We start from the raw sequence: 24,186 nt of genomic DNA on the forward strand, positions 1-24,186 counted from the left end.
AGAATGTTACAGTAAACTTCAGAAATAAAAAAAAACTCTAAAGAAAAGTTACTATATAAGGAACGTCTGTTTTGACAAATAGCAAGCGAAATCACAAAATGACAAACAGCTTTTTTTCATTGTTGATTAAAGAATTCATGAAATATGATAAAATTTCCTGGTCTGACTCTGTGCGTGAGCTTTCTCTTGGGACAGATTCTTGTCCAGACAATCCTTCCCCATCCTCTTGGAATATTACCTAAACAAATTTATTTTCTCTTAATATTTACAGTAGGATTATTTTTGACAAGACATTCTTTCCTAAATTCTTGGATCTAAGGCACTTAAAGGAAGGAGGAGGGGGGAGGCGATCATCCACGTTTGTTCTAGGCCCTAGTTAGGGGCTATTTTTCTTGTTAGGATGGTGGTTCCCTCACCAAAAAAATAGTTTTAAACCTGCCCTGAACCTAGGAGAAGCTTGGCTGAAAAGGAGAACGATATTGGTTCAGCGATTAGCGAGAACCTTCAATACACCAAGACAGACAAAACGAAACACATTCTGTTCCTTTTTAAAAAAAAAGAATAAAGTATTTATCCAAAAATTTTAATAGGATTCTTCACCAACAATTGTATTTATTATTTTCCAAGATAATTCTGTGATGGTTCTATGAATCTATGTATCTACCTTTGTTTTATTGATATCAGCAAGTTCAGAAGCTTCTACAATCAACTCAAGCTGATCAACACTTTCCTCAACTTCAACATCAATGGTTTTTCCCTCCACCTACAAAAAATAAGGTTCTTGATAAAGAAGAAAGAAGCACAAACGAATTATAAATCCTTATGATAAAGTAACATAATCTTTGTCACACTAACCGCTGAACAAATACGGTTCTCCTTTACATGGCACCTTCTTAAGGGTCAAGGGAAGGTGTATAACTATTTTGGGGAGATATTCTAAAAGAAAATAGATTCCTCTAGTACATGATAAAACAGGAAGGAAAAAAAAAGTGCACTTTTATAAATTTATTATTTTTTTCTGGTTTCATTGCTTTTGTGTCTCTTAACTTTCTAAATGAAATTCCCAATCCAATATTTTAAATAAATGTTTTAAAAGTATAAAATAATACCTCTCTTAATAATTTTTTCTTTTGTTTGTTGAATATTTTATTATTTTGTATTTCATCCAACCAGACAGGAGTAATCATCTTGGGTCTGTCTTCTGTGTTGCTGTAACCATTACCTTAATAACAACAAGATTAGTTTCCAACAAAACTAAGGCATTTGATGTAGTCAGTCTAATAAAAAAATTTCTATGAATTGTTATTTGCCAGAACTAAGATATTTTTTTGAAAGTCATGTAATAAACAAATTTTAATAGTACCTATATGTACTCTAATTTTCATTTTATGATATTAGACTTATATAGACTTTAAATAATTTCAAAAATTCTTTGAAAGAGTTGAAACAATAAGTAATTTTTTATTAAACAGATGCCTAAAAACATGAATGTTTGTGAATGATATTATTTTTCCATTATGATATGTCAGTGCTCTTTTTCTTTCTATATAAAAAATATAAAACAGGTACTAGTACGTCATTGTATATAGTCAAACATGCTAATTTCAACAACAACAAGAAATAAATTTTTTGTTTTTTTTTGTCAGTACTACAATAAACAAGACACAATTTACATAAAAAATATTCATAGATAAGCTAAGCTGCGGTATTGGATTTGGAACACAAACAAAGACTTTGAAGGCATTTTAAAAAATATATTGGGTTAACTTAAGCAAGGGTTAGGAGAGTCCTTCAAGGATAAAACAAATCAGAGCTAAACCTGCCGCAATGGCTAGAAGTTTTCCATTCTTCTCAAAATATGCATAGATGGGTAGGGGTTCGTTAGTACATTTATGTGCATGAGTGAAAGCACCAGACGAACTACTAAGTAACATTTTAGAGTGCAATACATATTAATAACCATGCGCCAATAACTGCACTTGTAGAATAGCTACGCTGTAATAAACGATACTTACTGAGAAGATGATCATAATCAAAATTTGGCATTGGCGGTGGGGTTGGGGGTGGCTTCAATTGTGTGCTTGCATTCCCATCACCTCCTATACATGATACTTAAATAATTTTGCCTAGATCAAGAACACAGGAATATGAATCTTCCCCACTAGTTCTAATCTCAGTCTTTACCATTGTCCCATCCCGCCTTACTTTATTTTAAGCTAGCTTATTTACAAAACTATATTCTATGACTTATTTAAAATTAAACTATAATAAGTTAATGTATCTACAAAACAATTTTAAGGCATTTAACTGTACTTAATTTCTTATATTTGTAACTAACATATACATTTTTTCAGAAACTCATTTTTAACCTCTTTCTAAAAAGCTATAACTTAGTTAAACTTTAATTACATTAATGACAAACAAAATCTTGCAACTAAACTACAAGATAAATTGTAGAGTATCTTTACTTCTATAATTTATTTAAGTAATATTCCTGTAAGTTGTCCAGCTACAGGATGCAGGGCCTGTCCAGAATCCTCCAGGGGCACCTCTTCAGCTCCTTTAGGCAGGCTCCTAAAATATTATTAAACATGATTAGCTTCATCAAAAATAATACCTTCTTAAAAAAAAGAAAAAGTAACTGTCCCTTAATTTATAGTAGTTTTAAAATCCCATAGAATAGCTCTAACTATCCTATTATATAAAGTAGTAAGCGTTTTTTGTCTGTCCCGAAGGATCTCGCTAACCGCTGAACCGACATTGTTCTCCTTTACAGTGAAGCTTCTTATGGGTCCTGGGAAGGTTTTATACTATTTTTGGAGAGGGTGTATTCACCCCCCTCCCACCCCAAAAATATTTTTTAAAACTCTTTTGAAACTCAAACTTAAAAATTTCCCCCTCCTAGCAGTGCCCCAATAGGCTTCTAGGGGCGTAGCCGCTAGTTTTCTAATAAAACACTTAAGAAGTTAAGATACACTAAATCGCATACAGACCCATAAATATGGACAGACATCACAATACATAATATAAACGCTAAATTTCATGAAGTGTAATAGACAGACAAACTTTTCTGACACTACTGTTTTTTAGAACCCTAGGTCCATACAAATAAAGAGCAATCATCATTATTTTAGAATATTTTATACTTTTTTGCTTTATTCCTATGGAAATCCTCTTTATCAAACAATTAGAATTGAGAAAAATGTTATGTATCATGTTCTTTTTTATGAATTGATTGTAGGAATCTATTTTCTGAATAAAATAATAATAATAATAATGTGAGTAATTTGTCCTATTCTTATGTTTGTTCAAGGCTAGCAGTCAATCACAAAGACATACATACATTGTAAATCGGGGAATAAGTAAATAAACAAAAGACCTGATGTGTGTTATAAAAAAAGATCTCGTAATCGGCAAGACTGATCATTTCACAATTAGAGAAGGGCAGGTTTTAGGCTACTAGAAAAGGAGATGGTTAGCCCCTCCTAGAATATTACGCGAATTCACCAAAAAAAGAGATTACTCTATAATAGGGTGTACCATAGAGTAGTGGTTAGCGCACTACGCTATGGTTGGGAAAATCCGAGTTCAAGTCCTCTCATAGATATTGCACTTGGATGACAAATGCTGTTGCAATTTGTCAGAATCACGCAACCTTCCCTGTGATGCCCTTAGGTTGTAAGGAGGGATATTTGTAGGAAGTTAGGATCCTACCTATTCAGCAACTGTAATCGTGCTTTCCCTCGTCCATGCTCCTCATTCATATGAGAGTGCCATTAATTAGGGTGGCTTAATATGGAACACCTGCCAAAACTCTAGGCCAGGGTGATGTAATAATTGAGTAGCTTCCACGAGAATTGCGGGTCAGCTTGTTATGTAACATAGAATAGTTGTGCGCGAAGCTTACCAATCTAGGATTGGTCAAAGGATTCTCACCTCCAATCTCCTCGTGCATCTGAATCCTAACTTCAGAGAATCAAGGCTACATACATACATACATTACTCTATTGACACAATTAAAATCTAAAGCTCGAACTAACCTATTCCTTTATCCAGGGCCTAAGTAAATAATATGCAGATTATTCATTTATTCATAATCTTCAATTATGATTATGTATTATGTACCCTGTTCTTCCTTATACAGATAGTGGTATACAGATTTAGAAACAAGTATGACTTATTGGGCGACAAATAAATGATTTTTAAGCCAATTACTAGACGCTCATTGCTATATATACATACTAGCGGCTGTTCCTCTAGCATCTAGGGGCTCTATATTCGAAGAGATATGGAGAGCAGAAAAATAGTCTTAAACCTTTTCTAGACTTTTCATAAGAATTAAATGGCCTAAAACCACCCTTGAACCTATAAGAAGCTTCACTGTAAAGTAGAACTATATCGGTTTAGTAAATAGCGAGATCCTTCGCTACAGACAAAAAAGCTTACTATTTTATATAATAGCATAAAGTACTTTTTTGTTGTTATCAGTTAAGAGTTCCTAACAGATTGAATTCTTCCATTTAAGGAATCTTTACATAGATCCCCGTAGTTTTTTTTTTGCCATTTACTTTTTAAATCTGAGTGGTTTTAAGCTATTTTACTGCCCTTCCTCCAAAGGATGCTAGAAGCTAGTTTAGGCTGTAGAGACAACCAATCTTTAAATTGCACTTTAAGTCAAAAAGTGGAAATAGATTACATTATGGGTAAAAATCCCTACTCTAATAATGTCACATTATTAAACATAGAGACAGCAGGTCCCATGCTTTTTCATGTCTTTAGTATAACGTTTTTTTTTATTTGTTTCAGCAATTATCTCTGTTCTTTTCCAATCCAGTAATATTTATGAATATGTCACATTATTTACTATTTATTTAGAACAAGGACAATAATAGCCATTAGTATCAAAACAAGAACATACTTTTGCAGTAATAGTTAAGGAATTTCAGCCTAATTCAACTAAAAAGGATGTTTAAAAAGTTGAAGCAGGGTGGGTAAAAAATACTGCCCTGTATATGTTGTTATTCTATCTGCCTTTAAGCTTTAAAGGATAGGATAAATTTATATCAACCATTGTCACCTCCCTTCTATTCTTCTATTGCGAATATGTTTTACTGGGGAAATAAAATTTGGAAAAGAACATTGAAGATTACTTCCTTTTACCATTTCCTATCATCATAAATAGTTAGGTATATGACAATATTGTGGTTAAGAACATTTATAAATCTAAAGAATGATATACTACGTACTAAAAGGGATTAAAACGGCCAACATTGCTAAAAGGGAGATTTTTTGGTCAGGTTAGGTTAATTCATATTGGGTACAGGGTTGCACAACTTGGTTAGGACTCAGTAGTTATAGGCACCGTAGGGTTTATAACCTCCCAGTTTATTGAAGGAAAGCATCCAATGATAGCTATTAGATAAATCAAAGTTAAATTGGAATTATATAAATCCATTTGTTTCAAAAAATTATTTCATTGTAATCAATAAGATAATAACAAATGGATTATTCGTTCTCCATAAACGAAATTACTTACATGTACCTAACTATAAGTCACATAAAAAAGAGATGTTTAGACATATTCACTTGAACATCAAACAAATAGGAACTTATTTTATGACAAGTTATTCCGTAGATTAATGATAAGGTAGCCACCTTAGACAGCAAATGTAAACACAATTTTACAAAAAAAATGTATTCCTTAACAACAGAATGAAAATCAACCAAATAAAATACAAAATAAATCTCTCTCGTCATATTTTGACAAAATAGAATGAAAATATAACAAGGATGACAACATTGATAAAAGAAAAGAAACAAGAATTAACTATAATAGAGAAATTGATAGTATACACGAATTGTTCAGTGATTCTGCTCACCTACTGTAAAATTGCTAACTAGCCAAGATTCGTTATGTTGACGTACTTACATTGTAAAAATTATTTATAGAAATCTCCACATAAATCCTATTAATCAGTGTTAAATTGATAAAATGATTATATCAATATATATTTTTTTTAAATTCTAAAAATTTAACTTGTTTTAACATAAATATGACGTTATAACATTAATCATTATAGAGCTATCCGTTACGGACAGAAGGCAACACATTTAATGTAGAAAAGCTTTGCTTTCAAGTTCCTAAAAGAGGGATAGAAAATGAAAATATAAAATCCTAGGGTATTTGGATGTTTTCCATTTATGTCATTTCAAGCTAATATTTATATTTTATATTTTCTTTAATTCTGGATAATACTTTTATTGATAACTTAATTATAATGATTACGAAAGAAGTTTGAAATCAATCAGCTTTGTTTTATGAGACTTCTGTCTAGGGCAGGTTTAAAGCTGTTTTTTTATTTTAGTTTTCTAATTTTGTCTATAAGTGAAGTTTTGATTAGGTTCTTGAATTGTTCGTTTGACATTTGTGTAGGTGCAATGAGTGAATATCTAGAAAAGAAACACCAAAAAGAACAAAATATGCTTCTCTTGAATGTCTATTTGACGAAGAAGCAGATTTTTTGCCTGAAAGAAAAAATTATTACCATGGTAAATAGTTATAAAAATGAAGATTCTTATTTTTGTCTATTTTTATTAGTACAAGAAAAAATCTGTTTGTACTAAAGCCTTAACAACACGAGAACACTTTCAACTGAAAGACTGGACAAGTAAATTAATATTATTAGGAACAATAAATTGACCTCATAGCATTTACAAAGTAAATACAAGGTATTATTCCATTGTTAATTTTTTTTTTGAAATTGAAAATAATATAGCATTCACTACAAATATGTAAACCTAAATCTAAAATGTTGGGAAAGTTTTATATCGGTCCTTTTGACGCTTTAACTTGCTTATAAATGTATAATGCTAACAGGGAAAAAAGGGGGAAATATTGTATAATAAGGTTAAGGACATGGAAATATATTTAGTGGTTTTAATCTATTTATAAAAGCTTAGAGATAATCTTATCTATATTAATCTTAAAGATTCTAAAAGATTGCTGTTATGTAAGGCTCATGACTTAATATGAAATGTCGTGAAATCAAAGAGTTGTTTTTTAGTTATCCGTTTCAATTTGACCTGCTGTTAATTGTCATGACCAACAGGGAGCTTCTACCTTACAAGAAAAACTATTGAAATTATTGAATAACAAAGGGATAAGACAATGGCCGATAAATTGATGTACATCTTCAATGATGATACACAAAACTTCCCCTCCTGTAGATTAAGATAGTGGTTTAAACGTTTGACACTCAACTTAATAAAACGACCAATCAAAATACAGCCCCTAAAGTTAGTTACAAACAAATAAGAAAACGGTATTATTCAACTTTGGGGACTAGGGCAATACACAGCCCATTATCCCACCTCTCTCTGGTTGAATATTCATTTCTGTCTTTGAAAATAAGGTCCGGTGATGAGTTAACAAGATTTGCTCAAAGATTCAAGAAAGTATTCCAACAAATATAGCAAATTTTTTTTTCTCGAGGGGTTTGGAAACGTGTTTAAATTATTCATGTGCAGCTCCAGTTGTACACACTTCAAAATCTGTCATAAACCCTTGCAGGCATAATACACATTGACAGACATACATCCAACAACTTTTATATTGAGTTTGTGAATGTGAAAGAACATAATATATTTTGTTGAGGATCACTGGGCCAGAAAATAATAAACTTAGCAGTAGGGGACAAAATAGATAAATATTCTCACAGAATAGAGATGGTTTAGAAAATTAAACAAGAATTTTCTGACATCTTGTAATTTTACTTAAAGCTGACTGTACATTAGGGTACATATATTATAATAAGCTGTTCAGTCAAATCTTATACCAGGATTTTGTCTATACTTTAAAATTTTGGGAATTTTCAGGGAGGTTAAGGATATTCAACTGTAAATTAGACTGGCACAAAAAGTTTATAATACGTTATCTTATTGGTTTACTTTCTATCTTCAGTAGGAGGAATTTTGTTTATCATCATGGGGACGAATATCAATTTATAGCCCATTATCCCTGCAAATTTTAGAAAAAAATAATACTGAGACAAAAGAAAATTATATATTTCACAGTAGGGTATAAGATAGACAGACATTTTATGTATATAACGATAAATTCATAATAGATTTATTAGGTGTAGGATAAATCATGACTAGATATTAAGAATCTAATAAATAACATGACACATTAAAACTTAGTAGGAGTAATAAGATAGATAGATAGATTTAATGATATCTAGTAAATTCTATTTACCTATCCCTAAAACATTGTGCCATAATGATACCTAGTAGGACTAGTAAGCTAGATAGATAGATATAAAGATATATAGTAAATTCTATGTACCTGTCCCTAACACATAGTGCCACAATAATACCCAGGAGAGCAAGGAAGACAAGGGTAACTCCAGAGACAAGGCCAACCACAAGTTCTCTGTCCAAGCTGTTGCTCTGAAATAATTAAAAATTTTGATAAAGATGACAGCATCATATAAACAAATCACATTTTTTCTGAACAATTTAGAGACATGCCCTTTCTCAATTGGTTTCAAATAACTAAAATCAGAGGTGACTAGTTGGTTCATTTTTAGGATACTTATAAGAGGGGAATAGGCCTAAAACTCACAAAATAGCCTAAAAACTATTCATTTTCTTGACAATCTTCTGACAATCGGTATAACTTTGGAACACAATGGCACAGACTACATACTACTTTACATAATGGAATTAATATTAAATTTGCAGAGGTATGCTGCTAGAACAACAGGAAGGCATCCAGACAAAAAGTAAATATATTAGTCTCCTACAAAGATCATGTGGGTATGTTTTTTCCAGGGCAGGGATTGTTTATAAGAAAATCAACACTCTGAAGACAGTCTTTAGGTATGTTTAGCTTTTCAAATTCACATTTTCTATGCTTTTTGAGTAAATTCAATAGTACTTATCGGAATAATCTTTCAGACAAATGTAGTGAAATAAAAATCTCAATCTTAGACCTGATATAAAATATAAATCTTATATGAAGGTCTAATCAAATTATATAGCAAATGGTAGAACCATTTGAGAATCGTATATTATATACTGTTTTCATTAATTATTTTTGTTTTTCCATTGATCAAACAATGTTCTTTGTACGTTGTAATGCTTTATTAGAAGATAAATGGGTTAGGTGTTACTGTTTATATAATAAAGACAATATGAAAATTTAGCAAAAATGTTAAAAATGGTGTTGCAGATATTTTCATCCTTGATTTTTGTATTTTCGTAGAAACATATTTTATATTTTTGAAATTTTGCGCTGTTATTATATGGAGTTATATAGTTCAGTAAAAACTAAGGTCGGCTAATATATTGATACGATCTTATAACATCAAAGAGATATATCAACAATGACCAGTGTTTACAGTGCCTTAAAGAGTCGTCAGGAACCATTGGACACAAATTTAAAAAAGATAACAATCAGACCTAAACATCTTAATTCATTCAAAAAAAAGTTTTTTTTGTTGTTTCATGGAAATACATTTGGCCTAACCTTGGATAGCCTGATATCTAGTTGCCGAAAGTGTACGCAGTTTCCTGGGTGTTTCCTCATCCTCGCTCAATATTTACTACTAGCTACAAATCTTCAAACTTCCCTTAAAAAAATCAAAATTTGAATGTGTAAACGATTTATACAATATACATTATAAATTTGAATTTTTTAAATTTTGATTTTTTTTTTTTGAAGTTTGAAGCTTTTTTAGCTAGTAGTAAATATTGAGCTAGGATGAGGAAACACTCAGGAAACTGCGTACACTTTCGGCAACTAGATATCAGGCTATCTAACCTTGGTATACCATGAGAAATAGAATAGACAATGTACATATGTGGAAATACAAAAGAATATTTATTTGATCCTACAACAGAAAAAAAGATGTACACGACAGAAACAGCCATAGCAATTGTTTCTATGCACGAAAGAAATGTCTGATAGTTATGAAACTTGTAATTTTCAAGACTCTTGAAGCGAAGCTACTCAATAAATATAATTATTGTAAGTCTATTGAAAGATTAGTGGAAATCGTGACTTCATGAAGTGTACTGAACAAAACAAATCTTGACCAATTTTATTTCTATTAAACAATTTTTAACAGTATTTAAGGTTCTTTTTCATGAAAGCAAAAAAGTTTTACAGCTGCAGAATGATATCTTGTAAATTAGTTGAGTGTGTATGACCGGTAAGATCTCGTAAACGACGTGAAAGATCATATCACAATCTCCAGGGTAGTTTAGTATAGGTCTAATTAGGTTTTATGCGAAGCCCTAACAGAAGCCATAACTACATTTATGACTTAATGATTTTGAGACTTAACAAGACATACTTTGGTAAAAGCTTTTTACCCAACAAACTTTTATATATTATACATTAGAATACCAATGAAATTGGTCATTAAAGAAAAATTAAACCTAGACATAAATTCCAACCTAAGAAGATACATCGTCGTTAATGTAAGGCAATTTCTTTCTTAAACATTCGTTAAAATTTTGATATAAAACACCATGCTTCAGGGTTAAGAAAAAAAGGGTCCGGTTTTATATAGGTAATATAAAGGTTATATCAAAATCAGTGGCTCCCCAAAATATGTGTATAAGGTATTCAAGGTAGACTTTACACATACGGAATAATTGATAAAGCAATAGTCTACCTATAACCCATGGATAAGGATACCTAAAGGGCAATTATGTAATAGTAAAGTTTTTTTGATTGTATTTTAAAATCTTGAAAATCAATGAATCAAAAAGGTTTTCATTTAAGGTAAGTTTCCTACAGCAATTCGTGCCATTTTGTTTCTGAATTAAAGTCGACTTTAGGCTATTTTTCTGCCCCATTCCTCCCTTACAAATGCTAAGGACGTAGCCACAAGTATACCAGAAATGTAAGAAATGACCTTATGTCCATCACTTATTATTATTACTTGAAAACTTTATCTACAAAATAGTAAGACGTTATGTATAATGTTATTATAAAACAGGTTGAAAATTGCAAGTATAAGTTACAGCTCCCTAGTCTCTGAGTTTCTTGCTTGTCTACTTGAACGTGGAACAATGTCGATAAGCCAAAGAAACTTATTTCCTTTACAGGAAAACGTTTTAATTTATAACAACACACAATGTATGCTTCGTTCATAGCCTCTAGAGTTACAAAAGAAAAGTCTTTTTTTTACTTAGATCAAATCAACAGCTTATTCGAATATATGATTTTGATATTTATGATTTCCATCATATATAAAGAAAAGTACTATAAGACTTAAATCTCGAAATAAAATAGCCTAAAACCGGATTTATGTGAAGCTTCCCTAAATTATAGAACACAATCGTTCCAGTAATCACCGAAATGTTAAGCTTTATATTAAAATACCTTACTACTTTATATCATACTAGCGGCTTCGCCCCTAGCCTCTAGGGGCTTTGCCCCAAGAGGTATAAATACATCTTTTATTACCTTGAGATCCCCCACTCCACTACTATTTTAATTAATTATAAAAAAATTGCGGGTTTTTTTTGGGGGGGGGGAGTGTCCCACCCCCATGAAATAGCCTAAAACCACCACAGGACCAGTAGGTATATTCACTGAAAAGTAGAATCCGATCGGTTCAGTGGTTACCGAGATCTTTAGGAACAGACGGACAGACATCATTTTACTTTGTATTATAGATGATAACATAACTAATCATTTATGCTGCCTAAGAACTTCATTGTTCTCTTGTCGATCATCATGATTTCACCTATATACAATTTGTCCTTGAATTAGGTGGTGACAAGCTGATATTTACAAATTCAAAGTTTCAAAGTCAACATATGTTTACTAACACATACAACATACTAGCTTAAATCACAAATAATCTACCTAAAACAAGGTTGGTTAAGGATTTTCAAATCCGATTTAAAATTATTCATAAATCTAGGGTAACACGTAGTGCATTAGCTTGTGTTTGGGGAGGTGATGAGTTCGAATCTCAACCCAGTTAGCATTAGATTAAAGATTAGCCTTCTGCTGATCTGTCAGCTGCACAACATTAATTCTAAGAGTAGGGGTTATATCTTTATACAATGCACTGCACAATTAAGACTCTCAGACAAAGTTCGTGCAATCAAATTTTTTTTGCAATAGTTTGGATGTTACTATAAGATCTGGCACTTCGTTGTTTTCAACCGTCCACGAAGGTATTAATCAAGTACAAACTTATTCTAACGTGAACATTACAGTTTTATTAATTTTTACTTTTTAGAGAGTCTAAGTTTAATTGCAAGCAATCTATTTACTATTTTCTGAGAATGGGAGGAAGTACGTAAAAAAAGATGGATTCCCTTTAAAATAATCTCTTAAGAAAGTTCTAACATAATACGGTTGGGAAACATTAAGTCAGTTTGTATGTAAGCAAAATAATCAATATTAATATAAATCTTCTAAGGGTTTTTACAGGTTTTACTTGGTATTTAACTCAGGCTACATAAATACATACCAAGTAACTTTAGTTTAATCCTAATTGCTTACTATTAGAATTTAGAAGGCTTTGTTTGTTTCAGCTAAAACGTTTCTGCAATTCCAGACAAAATTTAGAATAGCAGACTTATCATATTGACAATATTGTTTACTGTTTTATGTTGTCATGTTTAGAGTAGATTTGCTGTAAATTTTGTAGAAAATGATAAATTTGTAACACAGGAACCTCTTTCATAGCTAGAATTTAAAAAAAAGGCCATGATGTCTAAGGAGGTACAAGCTTTTTTTTGTTTTTTTTTGTTGTTGAAGCAATAGGATTAAGCACCCCCTTACTTTAGAGTTAAATTTTATGAGCGTGGTAAAATCTAATAAAAAATCGTGAAAATTGTAAATTTACAATTTCAAAGGGGATTTACGTCATTCCAAAAATTCATTTTTTCCCCTTCAATTGGACGTCCCAAATAATGTAATAAATGTAGAGATGAAAAAAAAATTTGGTTAGATTGTAAGATACCTTTTTGTCAAAGTAAGGCCTAACAACAAACACTATGTCAGGCATATGTTTGTTTAGCCCCCATATACATTACTAAACTTTTTTTATCCTGTTTTAATATTTTAAGAACTTAAGCCTACCTAATTAAAAGGAGGGTAGGGGAGAGGTTAAGCCTTAAAAAATTCATATTAGGATCACTTTATGAATCTAAAAATTGTATCTTATATCCTATTATATAGTCAAGCTATTTCTTAAACTTCTGAACCGATTTTTAGTAGGATCTAAGGGATGTTTTTTTCATTCATTTTAGGAAGTCTTGGGATGGTTTCATGCTATTTCTGTTTCCCTATAATTCAAATACAGAGGCCCCAGTTGCAAGGGGAGTTATCGTTGGTAAAGAATACTGTAACAATAATCATAGAAGCAAACTTATCAAAGTAAATAAAATCTTAGTTGTCCTTGACACATACAATTCAATAGACCAAATTATTGTCATTAATGACAGTTAGAACTAAACAAAGCGTTTAACAGAACCTTACATTTACCAGGTTTGCAAAGCAGTCGCTTGAAAAGTATCATAATTTTTTCTCTGATTAAGGAATAAAGTGGCCGTGCTGAAAAATCATAACCATCAACACATTAGGAAAATTCTATGATGCCTAAAACTGCAAAAGGCATTATTTACCTAATTATAGAAAAGAAAGAAATAAAAGAAATTTTTGTTTTGGGTAGAAAAAGAACAACAAAAATTTTAATAATAAATATCAAAATTTATTTTGAAAATTTTTAATAAAAGAGAAATATTTTGCTCTGTTGCTATTTGATGCAAAATCTTTAACCTTTATATTAGAGGTATAATAACTAGAAGGATGATTTCTAGTATAAAATCCTTTGTGTGTCTTTAAATTCACTCATTGTACTTTTAAAACAAATCTTTTATTGTTGTAATTATTAAAAAAAAGTTTTAATGATTTATCTAAAATGTGTTATTATTTCTATTATATTTTGATATTGTTGTGTATCCAGGCAGAAAAATAAGAAAATAACAATCAACACAAACTGAATTTACTCTTTTTCATTCTAAAAAGTTATATATAAGTATCAGGATGTCTCCCTATCTGTCCGTGTGTCTGACTTCATGTGCGTAACGTAGAATCTCACTAACCGCTGAACCCCAATATTACTCTCCTTCACAGTGACGATTATAATAAGTATGACGAAATTTATAACTATATGTGGGGGGAGGGTATTTCCACCCTTCCAAGAGAAAAAGCCCGAGAAAAAAATGAATACCACCAAACGTGAAAGGTCTAACCCTTTCCCTTCCCTTAATTGGCGCTAGTGTATAAAATAGTAAAACTTTGCTTGTATTTACCCAAACTACATCTTACCTTTTCTTTATTCTGTGAAGGTTTTGCTCGACTCTCCCTGCAAAAAAAGCAAATTCAATTTCATACAACAATAAATTTAATATAAAACTGCAAGATTTTATATAAACTGGTACATTATTGTCCAATAACACAAGACAATTAGAAAAAAAATAGTTTAGAAAGAAAAATTAATTGGATGAGGCGCAGATAATGTAGATTCTAAGCTGCACAATTTAAATGTTTTAGAATATACTGACGGACATGCCTTTGTCTGTCATATGAACACAATTTCACAAACAAGGAACAAAGATGACTTCTAAAATGTTATTTTCTTCTGTTGAAAGAAGAATGTTGTCGTTTTACCAATTGACATAGACCCAAAAAATAATTTAATTGCCCTCCTCCATTTAATTTTTTGTGGGGGGGGGGGGGAGGGATAAAATTAAACCATCCACGGCGGTAAAACACCCCATCCACATTTTCTAATATCCTCAAAATAAAAAGCGTGCACGTCCTTGGCTATATGTAGTTCCAGCCGTTTACGAGATCCTATTGGATTGGATATGCCACTTAATAATGTTTGAATTATTTTTGGATCCATTCTTGAAAATATTTTTAGGTAAAGTGTAATAAATTTAATTTTAATTTTTAATTAGTTTTAAAAATGTTCTAAAAGTTTGTAAAAAATAATCAGGGAAAGATTAAATTTAGTGTAAAATAATGTGATTAACCCTGAATGTCTAATGAAATCAACCTTCAACAATACTTCAATTCAGACATAATTAATTTCTAAATTAATTAAATAGAGAAATTTAGAAATATTACATCGTTTGCAAAAATTTATTTTATTTTAGAAAAATTATTATAAAAAGGCAAAATTTTTTGGTAAGTAAACAGAATTAAAAAGTTTTTTTTTAGATATAAAGTAAACATATATTGACATTGATGAAAAATGTACCACCTAATTATGATAAACAAAAATAAACCCATACGGACATAAATTTAAAGTAGTAGTGGAAAAGTTTGGACATCCTAAGTTTTTGAACTTGTGAAGTTACACATCTAAATTACAATTGAGGTGAATCTAGATTTGGGATAATCTTTATTAATTCGTCTACTAAATGAAAAGTTCAGACATTGAAAATTTTCATTCTAATTTGATGAAAACCTTCATCATTTTTAATTCATTTCAATGATGAATTCCTTTAAATTTTAGGTTAAACAAGGATATTCAAATGATTTATAAGTTCACCAATTTTTGCAATTTTTTTCCTATCGGAATTTACTTGTTAGGGAGAGAGAGGCTGCAATGCTACAAATTCTTTTGAACGAAAAAAATATTGGGGTAGAGAAAGATTTGTTGATTATTTTAATGTTTCCCCCCCACCTCTCTATGAGTTTTTGCTTATCATTTTTTATTAATACTAGCAGCTACGCCCCTAGCATCTAGGGAAAGAGGTGGGCTAGAAAAAATAGCTTAAAACCATTTCAAGACTAAAATTTGAAAATAAATCAGACTAAAACCACCACAGAACCTATGTAAAGATTAGCCAAAGTCATCAGTTTGTTAATTATTGAGGTCTTAAGCTTCAGACAAAAATCCTTTCAACTTTGTATATTAGGAGGACAATTATTATACAATAATCTTTAGAACTTGAATGGGGGCAATGTTATTAAAGCTGCTTTTTATAAAAAAATTTTTTTAAAGAATTCAAATTGAAATAAAGAATAAAAACAATTTTTAATTTTTTTTTTGAAAAGATAAATCTGATGTGAAAATATCTTTGCTAGCATTAAACTTGAAAGTTTTACCACATTTTGCAGCCTTGAGCCCAATATGGCTGCTTGGATCACAGCGTTGCCAACTAAGAAAAATTTTATTCCTTTAAAAAAATGGGTTGCCAACTTTTGTATAAAAATGTTCTATTCTAATGTATCAGCCCCGAGCCCATATGCCAACTTGTATCTCAGGGTTTCAAAGTTTGACTGTTTAGATCTCAGGGTCCCTTTTTTATCTTAAGCTCTATGATATATAATTAGTTAATTAATTGGTTATATAACACTTATACAATATACTACAAAAATATATTTTGGCAAAATGGTTATACATCTGTGAATTTGACAAAATATATATAAATAACGACCTACTGGAAAAAACACAATTTTATTGTCAAATTCACACCTGCATTTTTAGGAGTATAAAAGCATTTTTAGCTAAAACAAGGATGACAACATCCATAAAAGCGAAGCTCTAAAACGGTAGGACAAACGGACATTAACACTTGTATAATCAGAATGCGAATGTATAAGAGTCAAATCAAAATTGTAAGTAAATTTGTTAAAAAACTGCTTGAAACAGGATAATGATTATGGACATACTTACATTTTTAGGACTTGATTATAGAGTTGCTTCGCTTATAATATTGTACCTTGTTGTCCCAGGAATCATTATACCAAAAATCAGACAAATCGGATAATTAGGTCACATACAAATTTGTTGTTAAAAATGTAAAAAAAATCAACATGTTTAAAATGGACGTACGGACATTCTGGTAATGATTATAGAGTTGCTACACTTTCTAACTCGTACCTAACTATTACAGGAATCACCATGCAAAATTTAAAATCGATAGGACAATTCTAACATGCCTAAATTAACGAAAAAAAGCTATTTAAAAAAGTAAAAAAATCAACATGTTTAAAATGGACGTACGGACATTCTGGTAATGATTATAGAGTTGCTACGCTTTCTAAATCGTACCTAACTACTAAAGGAATCACCATGCAAAAATTGAAATCGATAAGACAATTCTAACATGTCTAAATTAACGAAAAAAGCTATCCGTGACGGACGGACGGACGGACATACGGACGGACGGACGGACGTACGGACGGACCGACCGACCCTAATTATAGAAAAGCTTCGCTTTTAAAAAGTTTTGACATAATATTTTTTCCCGCCTCCTAACCCTTTTCAGCTTTGAGCTCAAAAATGCTGCTAGGTTTTAAGAGATGCTAAATTTCAATGGATATTTCAACCTATTTTCTAATCAATTTTTAAAAGTTTGTCAAAAATATCATTTGTTAAAAGTTAATTACGGAAACCCTGCCAGACTATATGCAATAAATCTAATATTTTCTTTCCATTTCCCCAGGGTATTTCAAAGATTTAAATATTTTCATTTCAAACATTTGATACTATTGATATTAAAATAAGATTTATTTCTCTCTATAGTTGAAAGTTATTTGTTTATTGATTTTATTATTTTTTCTTCAATTGTAAATAAAAATGGACATTTAAATAAATAAAGCAATTGATTTAGTTTTTATATTAAGCTTACTTTATACAGCGGGTATTTTTTACGCCTGCCTGCCAATAATAAGATCCACAAAATATTCCTTGATTTTCCAGTGGAAGTAAAAAATAATTCTTTTCTTTCCTTAATGCATCCACACTTAGAAAAATTGTTTTTGATGGGGGATTGGCATCAAAATTTTTGTTTTATTCCTTAACACCCCCCCCCCCAAATCAATTTTACTACATCACCTTGTTACGGGAGAGGGGGGGGGGTATTCTTCTCTCTTTTGAAGTTGAAACAGGGGTAAACTACCCAACCCCCAATATGCTAACCCCATGAATATTTTACGCATGCGAATTTATTACTCTAAAACCTTTGCTTTTACTTGAAAGTTACAGCACTTGTTATGTGAAAAAACGTCCTTGTACGGATAAAAGACCAACAAAAAACCTAAAATACTTACTCTGCCTCAAAAGCTATGACTGGGGTGGTTGTGGTGACTCTTCTCGTCGTTGTTGTCGATATAGTGGTGGTAGTTGGCAAACATTCAGGGGTTATCGGCAGTCCAAGTAATCTATGTCAATATATTCTTTATTAAACTTTATTGAACTAAAAGTATCGCTAAACGCTAAATTGATTTGGCTTTTCTTTATAGGGAAGCTATTTAATTGTCGTAATCAAGTTCTTTGTATATAATCCAACAACACACCCTTACTTTGAAAGATTGAAATTTTATCTTTGATATATGATAAATAATTGGGGAAGATACAGGTGTTAATCCTATTGTAATTCAATCCCAATTTATGTTAGGAAAAACTTTCAATTTTTTTCTTATTTTTAAAAGCGAAGCTTTTCTATAATTAGGGTCGGTCCGTACGTCCGTCCGTACGTCCGTCCGTCCGTCCGTCCGTCCGAGATAGATAGCTTTTATTCGTTAATTTAGGCAGGTTAGAATTGTCCTATCGATTTCAAACTTTGCATGATGATTCCTGTAGTAGTTAGGTACGAGTTAGAAAGCGTAGCAACTCTATAATCATTACCAGAATGTCCGTACGTCCATTTTAAACATGTTGATTTTTCTACTTTTTTAAAAACAAATTTTTATGTGATCTAATTTTCCGTTTGATCTGATTTTTTGTATATTGATTCCTGGGATAACAAAGAGCAATAGTATAAACGAAGCAACTCTATAATCAAGTCCTAAAAATGTAAGTATGTCCATAATCATTATCCTGTATCAAGCAGTTTTTCAACAAATTTACTTACAATTTTGCTTCGACTCATTTGATACTTTCATATTCTGATTATTCAGTTTCAGACACTTTACAAATGTTAATGTCCGTTTGTCCTTCTGTTTCAGTGCTTCGCTTTTATGGATGTTGTCATCCTTGTTTTTTACATAAAGAATATTATTCCTGTTGCAACTGATGAAAAGATGGCTTCCATCTCGAGTGTTAATCACCTGAAAAAATTAATATATAATTCTTAAAATTATTTCAATATTTGTGAATTGACTACGAAAGTTTTACTAGCAGTTTTTATTGTCTTTCTTAGATCTACTTCGCAGATTTTTAAACTTTTTTTTAAAAGAGATACATTTAAACTACCTCATACGGGCAAGACTGTTGTTCGCAACACTCTAACGTCAGGTCCAAGTCCAACAAACCAAATTTTCTGTCCTAACACCCGGGGTATTTGGTTAAGTAACATCCATCAAACAACCTACTCTTTGAATGCACGACCTTGTCTGCAAGTCCTAACTGTGCATGTAATGAGTTGCAAATATGTTGGGCCAAGGCATTTCGCATGCTATAATTTTTAATGGCGCGCACCTGACATAGCAGTAGTAGGAATCAAATTTATCACCTCTCCGACGAAGAGCGGATGCGCTACGTGTTGGTCCACGGTCGCGGGTAACAATGTAATACAAAGAAAGTACAGTAATTTTTTTTCTGCATTTATATAAATGCTAGATTTAACGGATAACTATGAAACTTCATTGTAATTGAGTTATTGTAAAAAATACTAATTACAGACACGTTGACTTTAACTTAGCATTTGACTTTTAATTATTTTAAAAGCAATATTTCAATTCAAGATAAAATACAATTTTGTCGAAAAAAATATAATAAACAAAGATGACAACTATTAAAAGTAGCAAAGCACAAAAAAGCTGTACAAATGGTCGAAGTTAATTATCAAGAAAATTTTCAGTGGTTATAGAAAAGGAGAGGAAGAAAAAGAAAAGAACCTATTGAAAAGAACGATAACTATTTTGGTACAGCCTTGGGAGAAAAGCACAATTATTTGCATTATCCACTTTATAGTAATTTAAGACTATTGAGCCCTCTTTTACTATTTGAAATATGTACTAAAATATAAGATATATAAGAGAAGCGAGGTACCTACAAAAATAGATGGATAAAATGCAGCGGTAAGCGAGATCTTTTTGTATTCACACGGACACACGGAAAGACTTCCTGATTTTTAAGTAAATAATATGTAAAAGTTGTAGAGTGGGGAGCAAACGAATTGTATAGAAAAATATAAATTTTCCCAATGCAATGTAATAAACGGTGGAAATGTTCCTATTTTTATCAGTTTTTTGCTCTGAAAAATGCATCTACTATCAAAGGTCATTAACAAAACCAGGGGATTATATAAATTATCAAAAATAATTGTTAAAAGACACGAGGTGAAATAAAAACACACCATAAACATAATGTTGAAATTGTACATTTCGGTATCATATCCGACACGTTACATGTTCTGTAAAATATAAAGTAAACTAACCCTATGAAAATTAAATAAAATATCAAATAAAAAAATACATAGTTATGCTTGTATTGACAATAACTGTAAAAATAAAATAAAAACTTGCCCATAACCGTAATGAAAAATGCGACTTTAGTGAAAAATCTAAGTGTAATTTTATTAAAATGTTGCATTAGAACTTTGAAAGTAAACTTACACAAATTAAATCAAGCAAATACAGAAATAAGAATTGGCAAATTAACAAAAAAAAAGCAAGTTAAAAGATTAATTTTCCGCTAATTTATAACGTTTCTGTGATCTTAACTTATAACCGACAAATAAAAAACGTGGTTCATTTATCTATCCGTAAACTTGTGTGTAAAGTAAAAGTTTTCTGGTTAATCAAACTGGGTTAACCCTTTCATCTAATTAGCAAGCATCAAAACTATGCATCCAAATTTTCAAGTACAATTACAAAGAAACAAGGATATAGCAATGGAGAAATAATTTTAAGAAATGGTAAGTCATGTTCTTAACAAATAAACTTACATTAATGTGATCAGTGATTTGTTTGAAGTTGTCGCCTTCTGTCTAGAATTTATTTTTTGGTCAATACAGCCCCCCACCCCCCCTCCACCTTTAACTATTCAAATAACGAGACTTACTTAACAACATTTTTATGCTTTTTAAATTCTTTTTCTTTAAATGATATTTAAAAGCATTTAGTACATGGTATCATAAATTAATATTCTCTCCCAATAATTATAAAGAAAATCAACCCTTCTGTACATCAACATTTTTAGTAAAAATGTTTTTACAATGCTAGTTTGAACCAATCAATCAAGATTTCATAAAAGTACCCGAATTTTTAAGCCAGTATGATTTGCATTCCCTTAATAGGTCATATTGTTTAAAGTTTTTTTTTATCTCAAAGCAAGATTTTGCAAAGTTATATTAATTGACACTTTTTTCTTTAAAATATTTTAAAGTTTCTATTTTTAAAATTCAAAATGTAAGAAGCAGATTTTATTAAAAACCATTTATAGTGATTATTCAATATTTGTTAGAAATGAAGAATATTTAGCGGGTTTCAAAGTTTTCACAATATTATTAAAACAGTATATTTTTAGGATTACCTTTCTTGAAAATGTAAAGTGATTAATATAGCTTCAAACCCTTCTATTTATTTCAGATCTGCAGTAGGATATTTCTACGAAACTACGATAGATTGCAATGCCAAGTTGTTCTATTATAATTTATTTTTTGTAACATTTTTGTTCTCTTTAACACTTTGTATAACCAAAATACCAAAATACATTTTACTATATACAAAAGATAACTCAATATTATACCTTTATTTTCTTAACTTATTGCATGATGTTTAATACATGATAACTACATAATGACTGCTTTAAAGCAAAGCCTTGAATACCAATGTGCGCTTCACTATACGTGGAGCTGGTTGTACATTTTTGCAATGATGCAAATATATTTGCAACATACTACCCCCTCCAGGGATGATTAGGTAATCAAGGGATCGCTTTTAACATATTAATAATAATTTAGATATTAGAACATAAATATGTTATTTGATGAGTAATACTGCGATTACTATGATGTTGTATTTCGGATAAGGAGGATGTTTTTTTTTTTCAACTGCTGGATTAGCTTCAATTGTTCCGCAGTTCGTCAGGTGTAAGGATACTGAAAAATATCTTTATAAAAGTAGTTTATGCATAAGATGTCATTTTTACAATCATATTTTAATATCAAACAATAAATCATCATAAAAAATAAATTTAACATTTACAATTAATATTATTTAAAATTACATAAGTAGAAATGTTTTAAATTACAAGTAATTAATCAATTGATGAGAATTTACATATAATCAAAGTAAATTTTATAGAAACAATTAAATTTGCCTATATAAAAACAATTCATAAATTTTCCAGGGCTTGTTAAAATGAAGAAAAAATAAAATATACTATTGCTAATTAATAGTAAAAGGTGGAAGAAAAATGATTTTGAAAAACTGTTGTTAATTGAAAATTAGTTACATACAAAAATATAAAATAAGGTGAGAACTATATATTTTTAGGTTAGCCTATAGTAAGAAGGCTATACCTGTACAATGTTAAAATATCATTATTGTCCTTTGAATGAGAACAACAGTAATTTAAGCTAGCCTATAGTAAGAAAGCTATACTTAGTGTACAATGTTAAACTATCATTATTGTCCTTTGAATGAGAACAACAGTAATTTAAGCTAGCCTATAGTAAGAAAGCTATACTTAGTGTACAATGTTAAACTATCATTATTGTCCTTTGAATGAGAACAACAGTAATTTAAGCTAGCCTATAGTAAGAAAGCTATACTTAGTGTACAATGTTAAACTATCATTATTGTCCTTTGAATGAGAACAACAATAACTTAGATTAGCCTATAGTAAGAAAGCTATACCTTTACTATAATATCATATACTATCATCGTTCTATGAAAGAGAACAACAATTATTTATGTTAGCCTACAGTAAGGAAGCTATACCATTAATATATAATCATATACTATCATTGTTCTATGAAAGAGAACAACAATGTATTAGCCTATAGTAAGAAAGCTATACCTTTACTATATTATCATATACTATCATTGTTCTATGAAAGAGAACAACAATGTATTATACATAGGTTTGCCTATAGTAAAAAGGCTATACCTGTACAATGTTAAACTATCATTATTGTCCTTTGAATGAGAACAACAATAATTTAAGCTAGCCTATAGTAAGAAAGCTATACCTATTGTACAATGTTAAACTATTATTATTGTCCTTAATATATAATCATATACTATCATTGTTCTATGAAAGAGAACAACAATGTATTAGCCTATAGTAAGAAAGCTATACCTTTACTATATTATCATATACTATCATTGTTCTATGAAAGAGAACAACAATGTATTATACATAGGTTTGCCTATAGTAAAAAGGCTATACGTGTACAATGTTAAACTATCATTATTGTCCTTTGAATGAGAACAACAATAATTTAAGCTAGCCTATAGTAAGAAAGCTATACCTATTGTACAATGTTAAACTATTATTATTGTCCTTTGAATGAGAACAACAATAACTTTGATTAGCCTATAGTAAGAAAGCTATACCTTTACTATATTATCATATACTATCATTGTTCTATGAAAGAGAACAACAATGTATTATACATTAATTTTTAGTTTAGCCTAACAGTAGGTAAGCTAAACCTTTTACAATAACTTAGATTAGCCTATAGTAAGAAGGCTATACTTTTACTATATTATCATATACTATCATCGTTCTATGAAAGAGAACAACAATTATTTAGTTTAGCCTACAGTAAGAAAGCTATACCATTACTATATAATCATATACTATCATTGTTCTATGAAAGAGAACAATAATGTATTATACATTAATTTTTAGTTTAGCCTAACAGTAGATAAGCTAAACCTTTTACTATATCATTATCGTTCTATCTTTGAATAAGAACAACAATAACTTAGATTAGCCTATAGTAAGAAAGCTATACCATTACTATATAATCATATACTATCATTGTTCTATGAAAGAGAACAACAATTATTTAGTTTAGCCTACAGTAAGAAAGCTATACCATTACTATATAATCATATACTATCATTGTTCTATGAAAGAGAACAACAATGTATTATACATTAATTTTTAGTTTAGCCTAACAGTAGGTAAGCTAAACCTTTTACAATAACTTAGATTAGCCTATAGTAAGAAG

At 30.3% G+C, this 24,186-nt stretch overlaps 1 protein-coding gene across 1 annotated transcript in view; it reads right to left on the bottom strand.

Annotated features, from left to right (window-relative positions):
- Window positions 1–91: 91 nt before the first annotated feature.
- Window positions 92–24,186, bottom strand: part of LOC145330455 (uncharacterized) — a 92,299-nt gene continuing 68,204 nt past the window's right edge. The window contains exons 10-18 of the mRNA XM_080175089.1: window positions 19,059–19,105; window positions 18,107–18,217; window positions 14,366–14,402; window positions 8,345–8,448; window positions 2,493–2,574; window positions 2,016–2,097; window positions 1,110–1,222; window positions 665–763; window positions 92–238 (exon numbers count right to left, since the gene is read on the bottom strand). Of these exons, the coding sequence (XP_080031215.1) occupies window positions 92–238; window positions 665–763; window positions 1,110–1,222; window positions 2,016–2,097; window positions 2,493–2,574; window positions 8,345–8,448; window positions 14,366–14,402; window positions 18,107–18,217; window positions 19,059–19,105 (822 nt within the window). The remainder of the gene's footprint in view (window positions 239–664; window positions 764–1,109; window positions 1,223–2,015; window positions 2,098–2,492; window positions 2,575–8,344; window positions 8,449–14,365; window positions 14,403–18,106; window positions 18,218–19,058; window positions 19,106–24,186) is intronic.

Source organism: Acartia tonsa, chromosome 10 (genome assembly GCF_053477335.1).
Source record: "Acartia tonsa isolate MP-2025a chromosome 10, ASM5347733v1, whole genome shotgun sequence".
NCBI lineage: Eukaryota > Metazoa > Arthropoda > Copepoda > Calanoida > Acartiidae > Acartia > Acartia tonsa.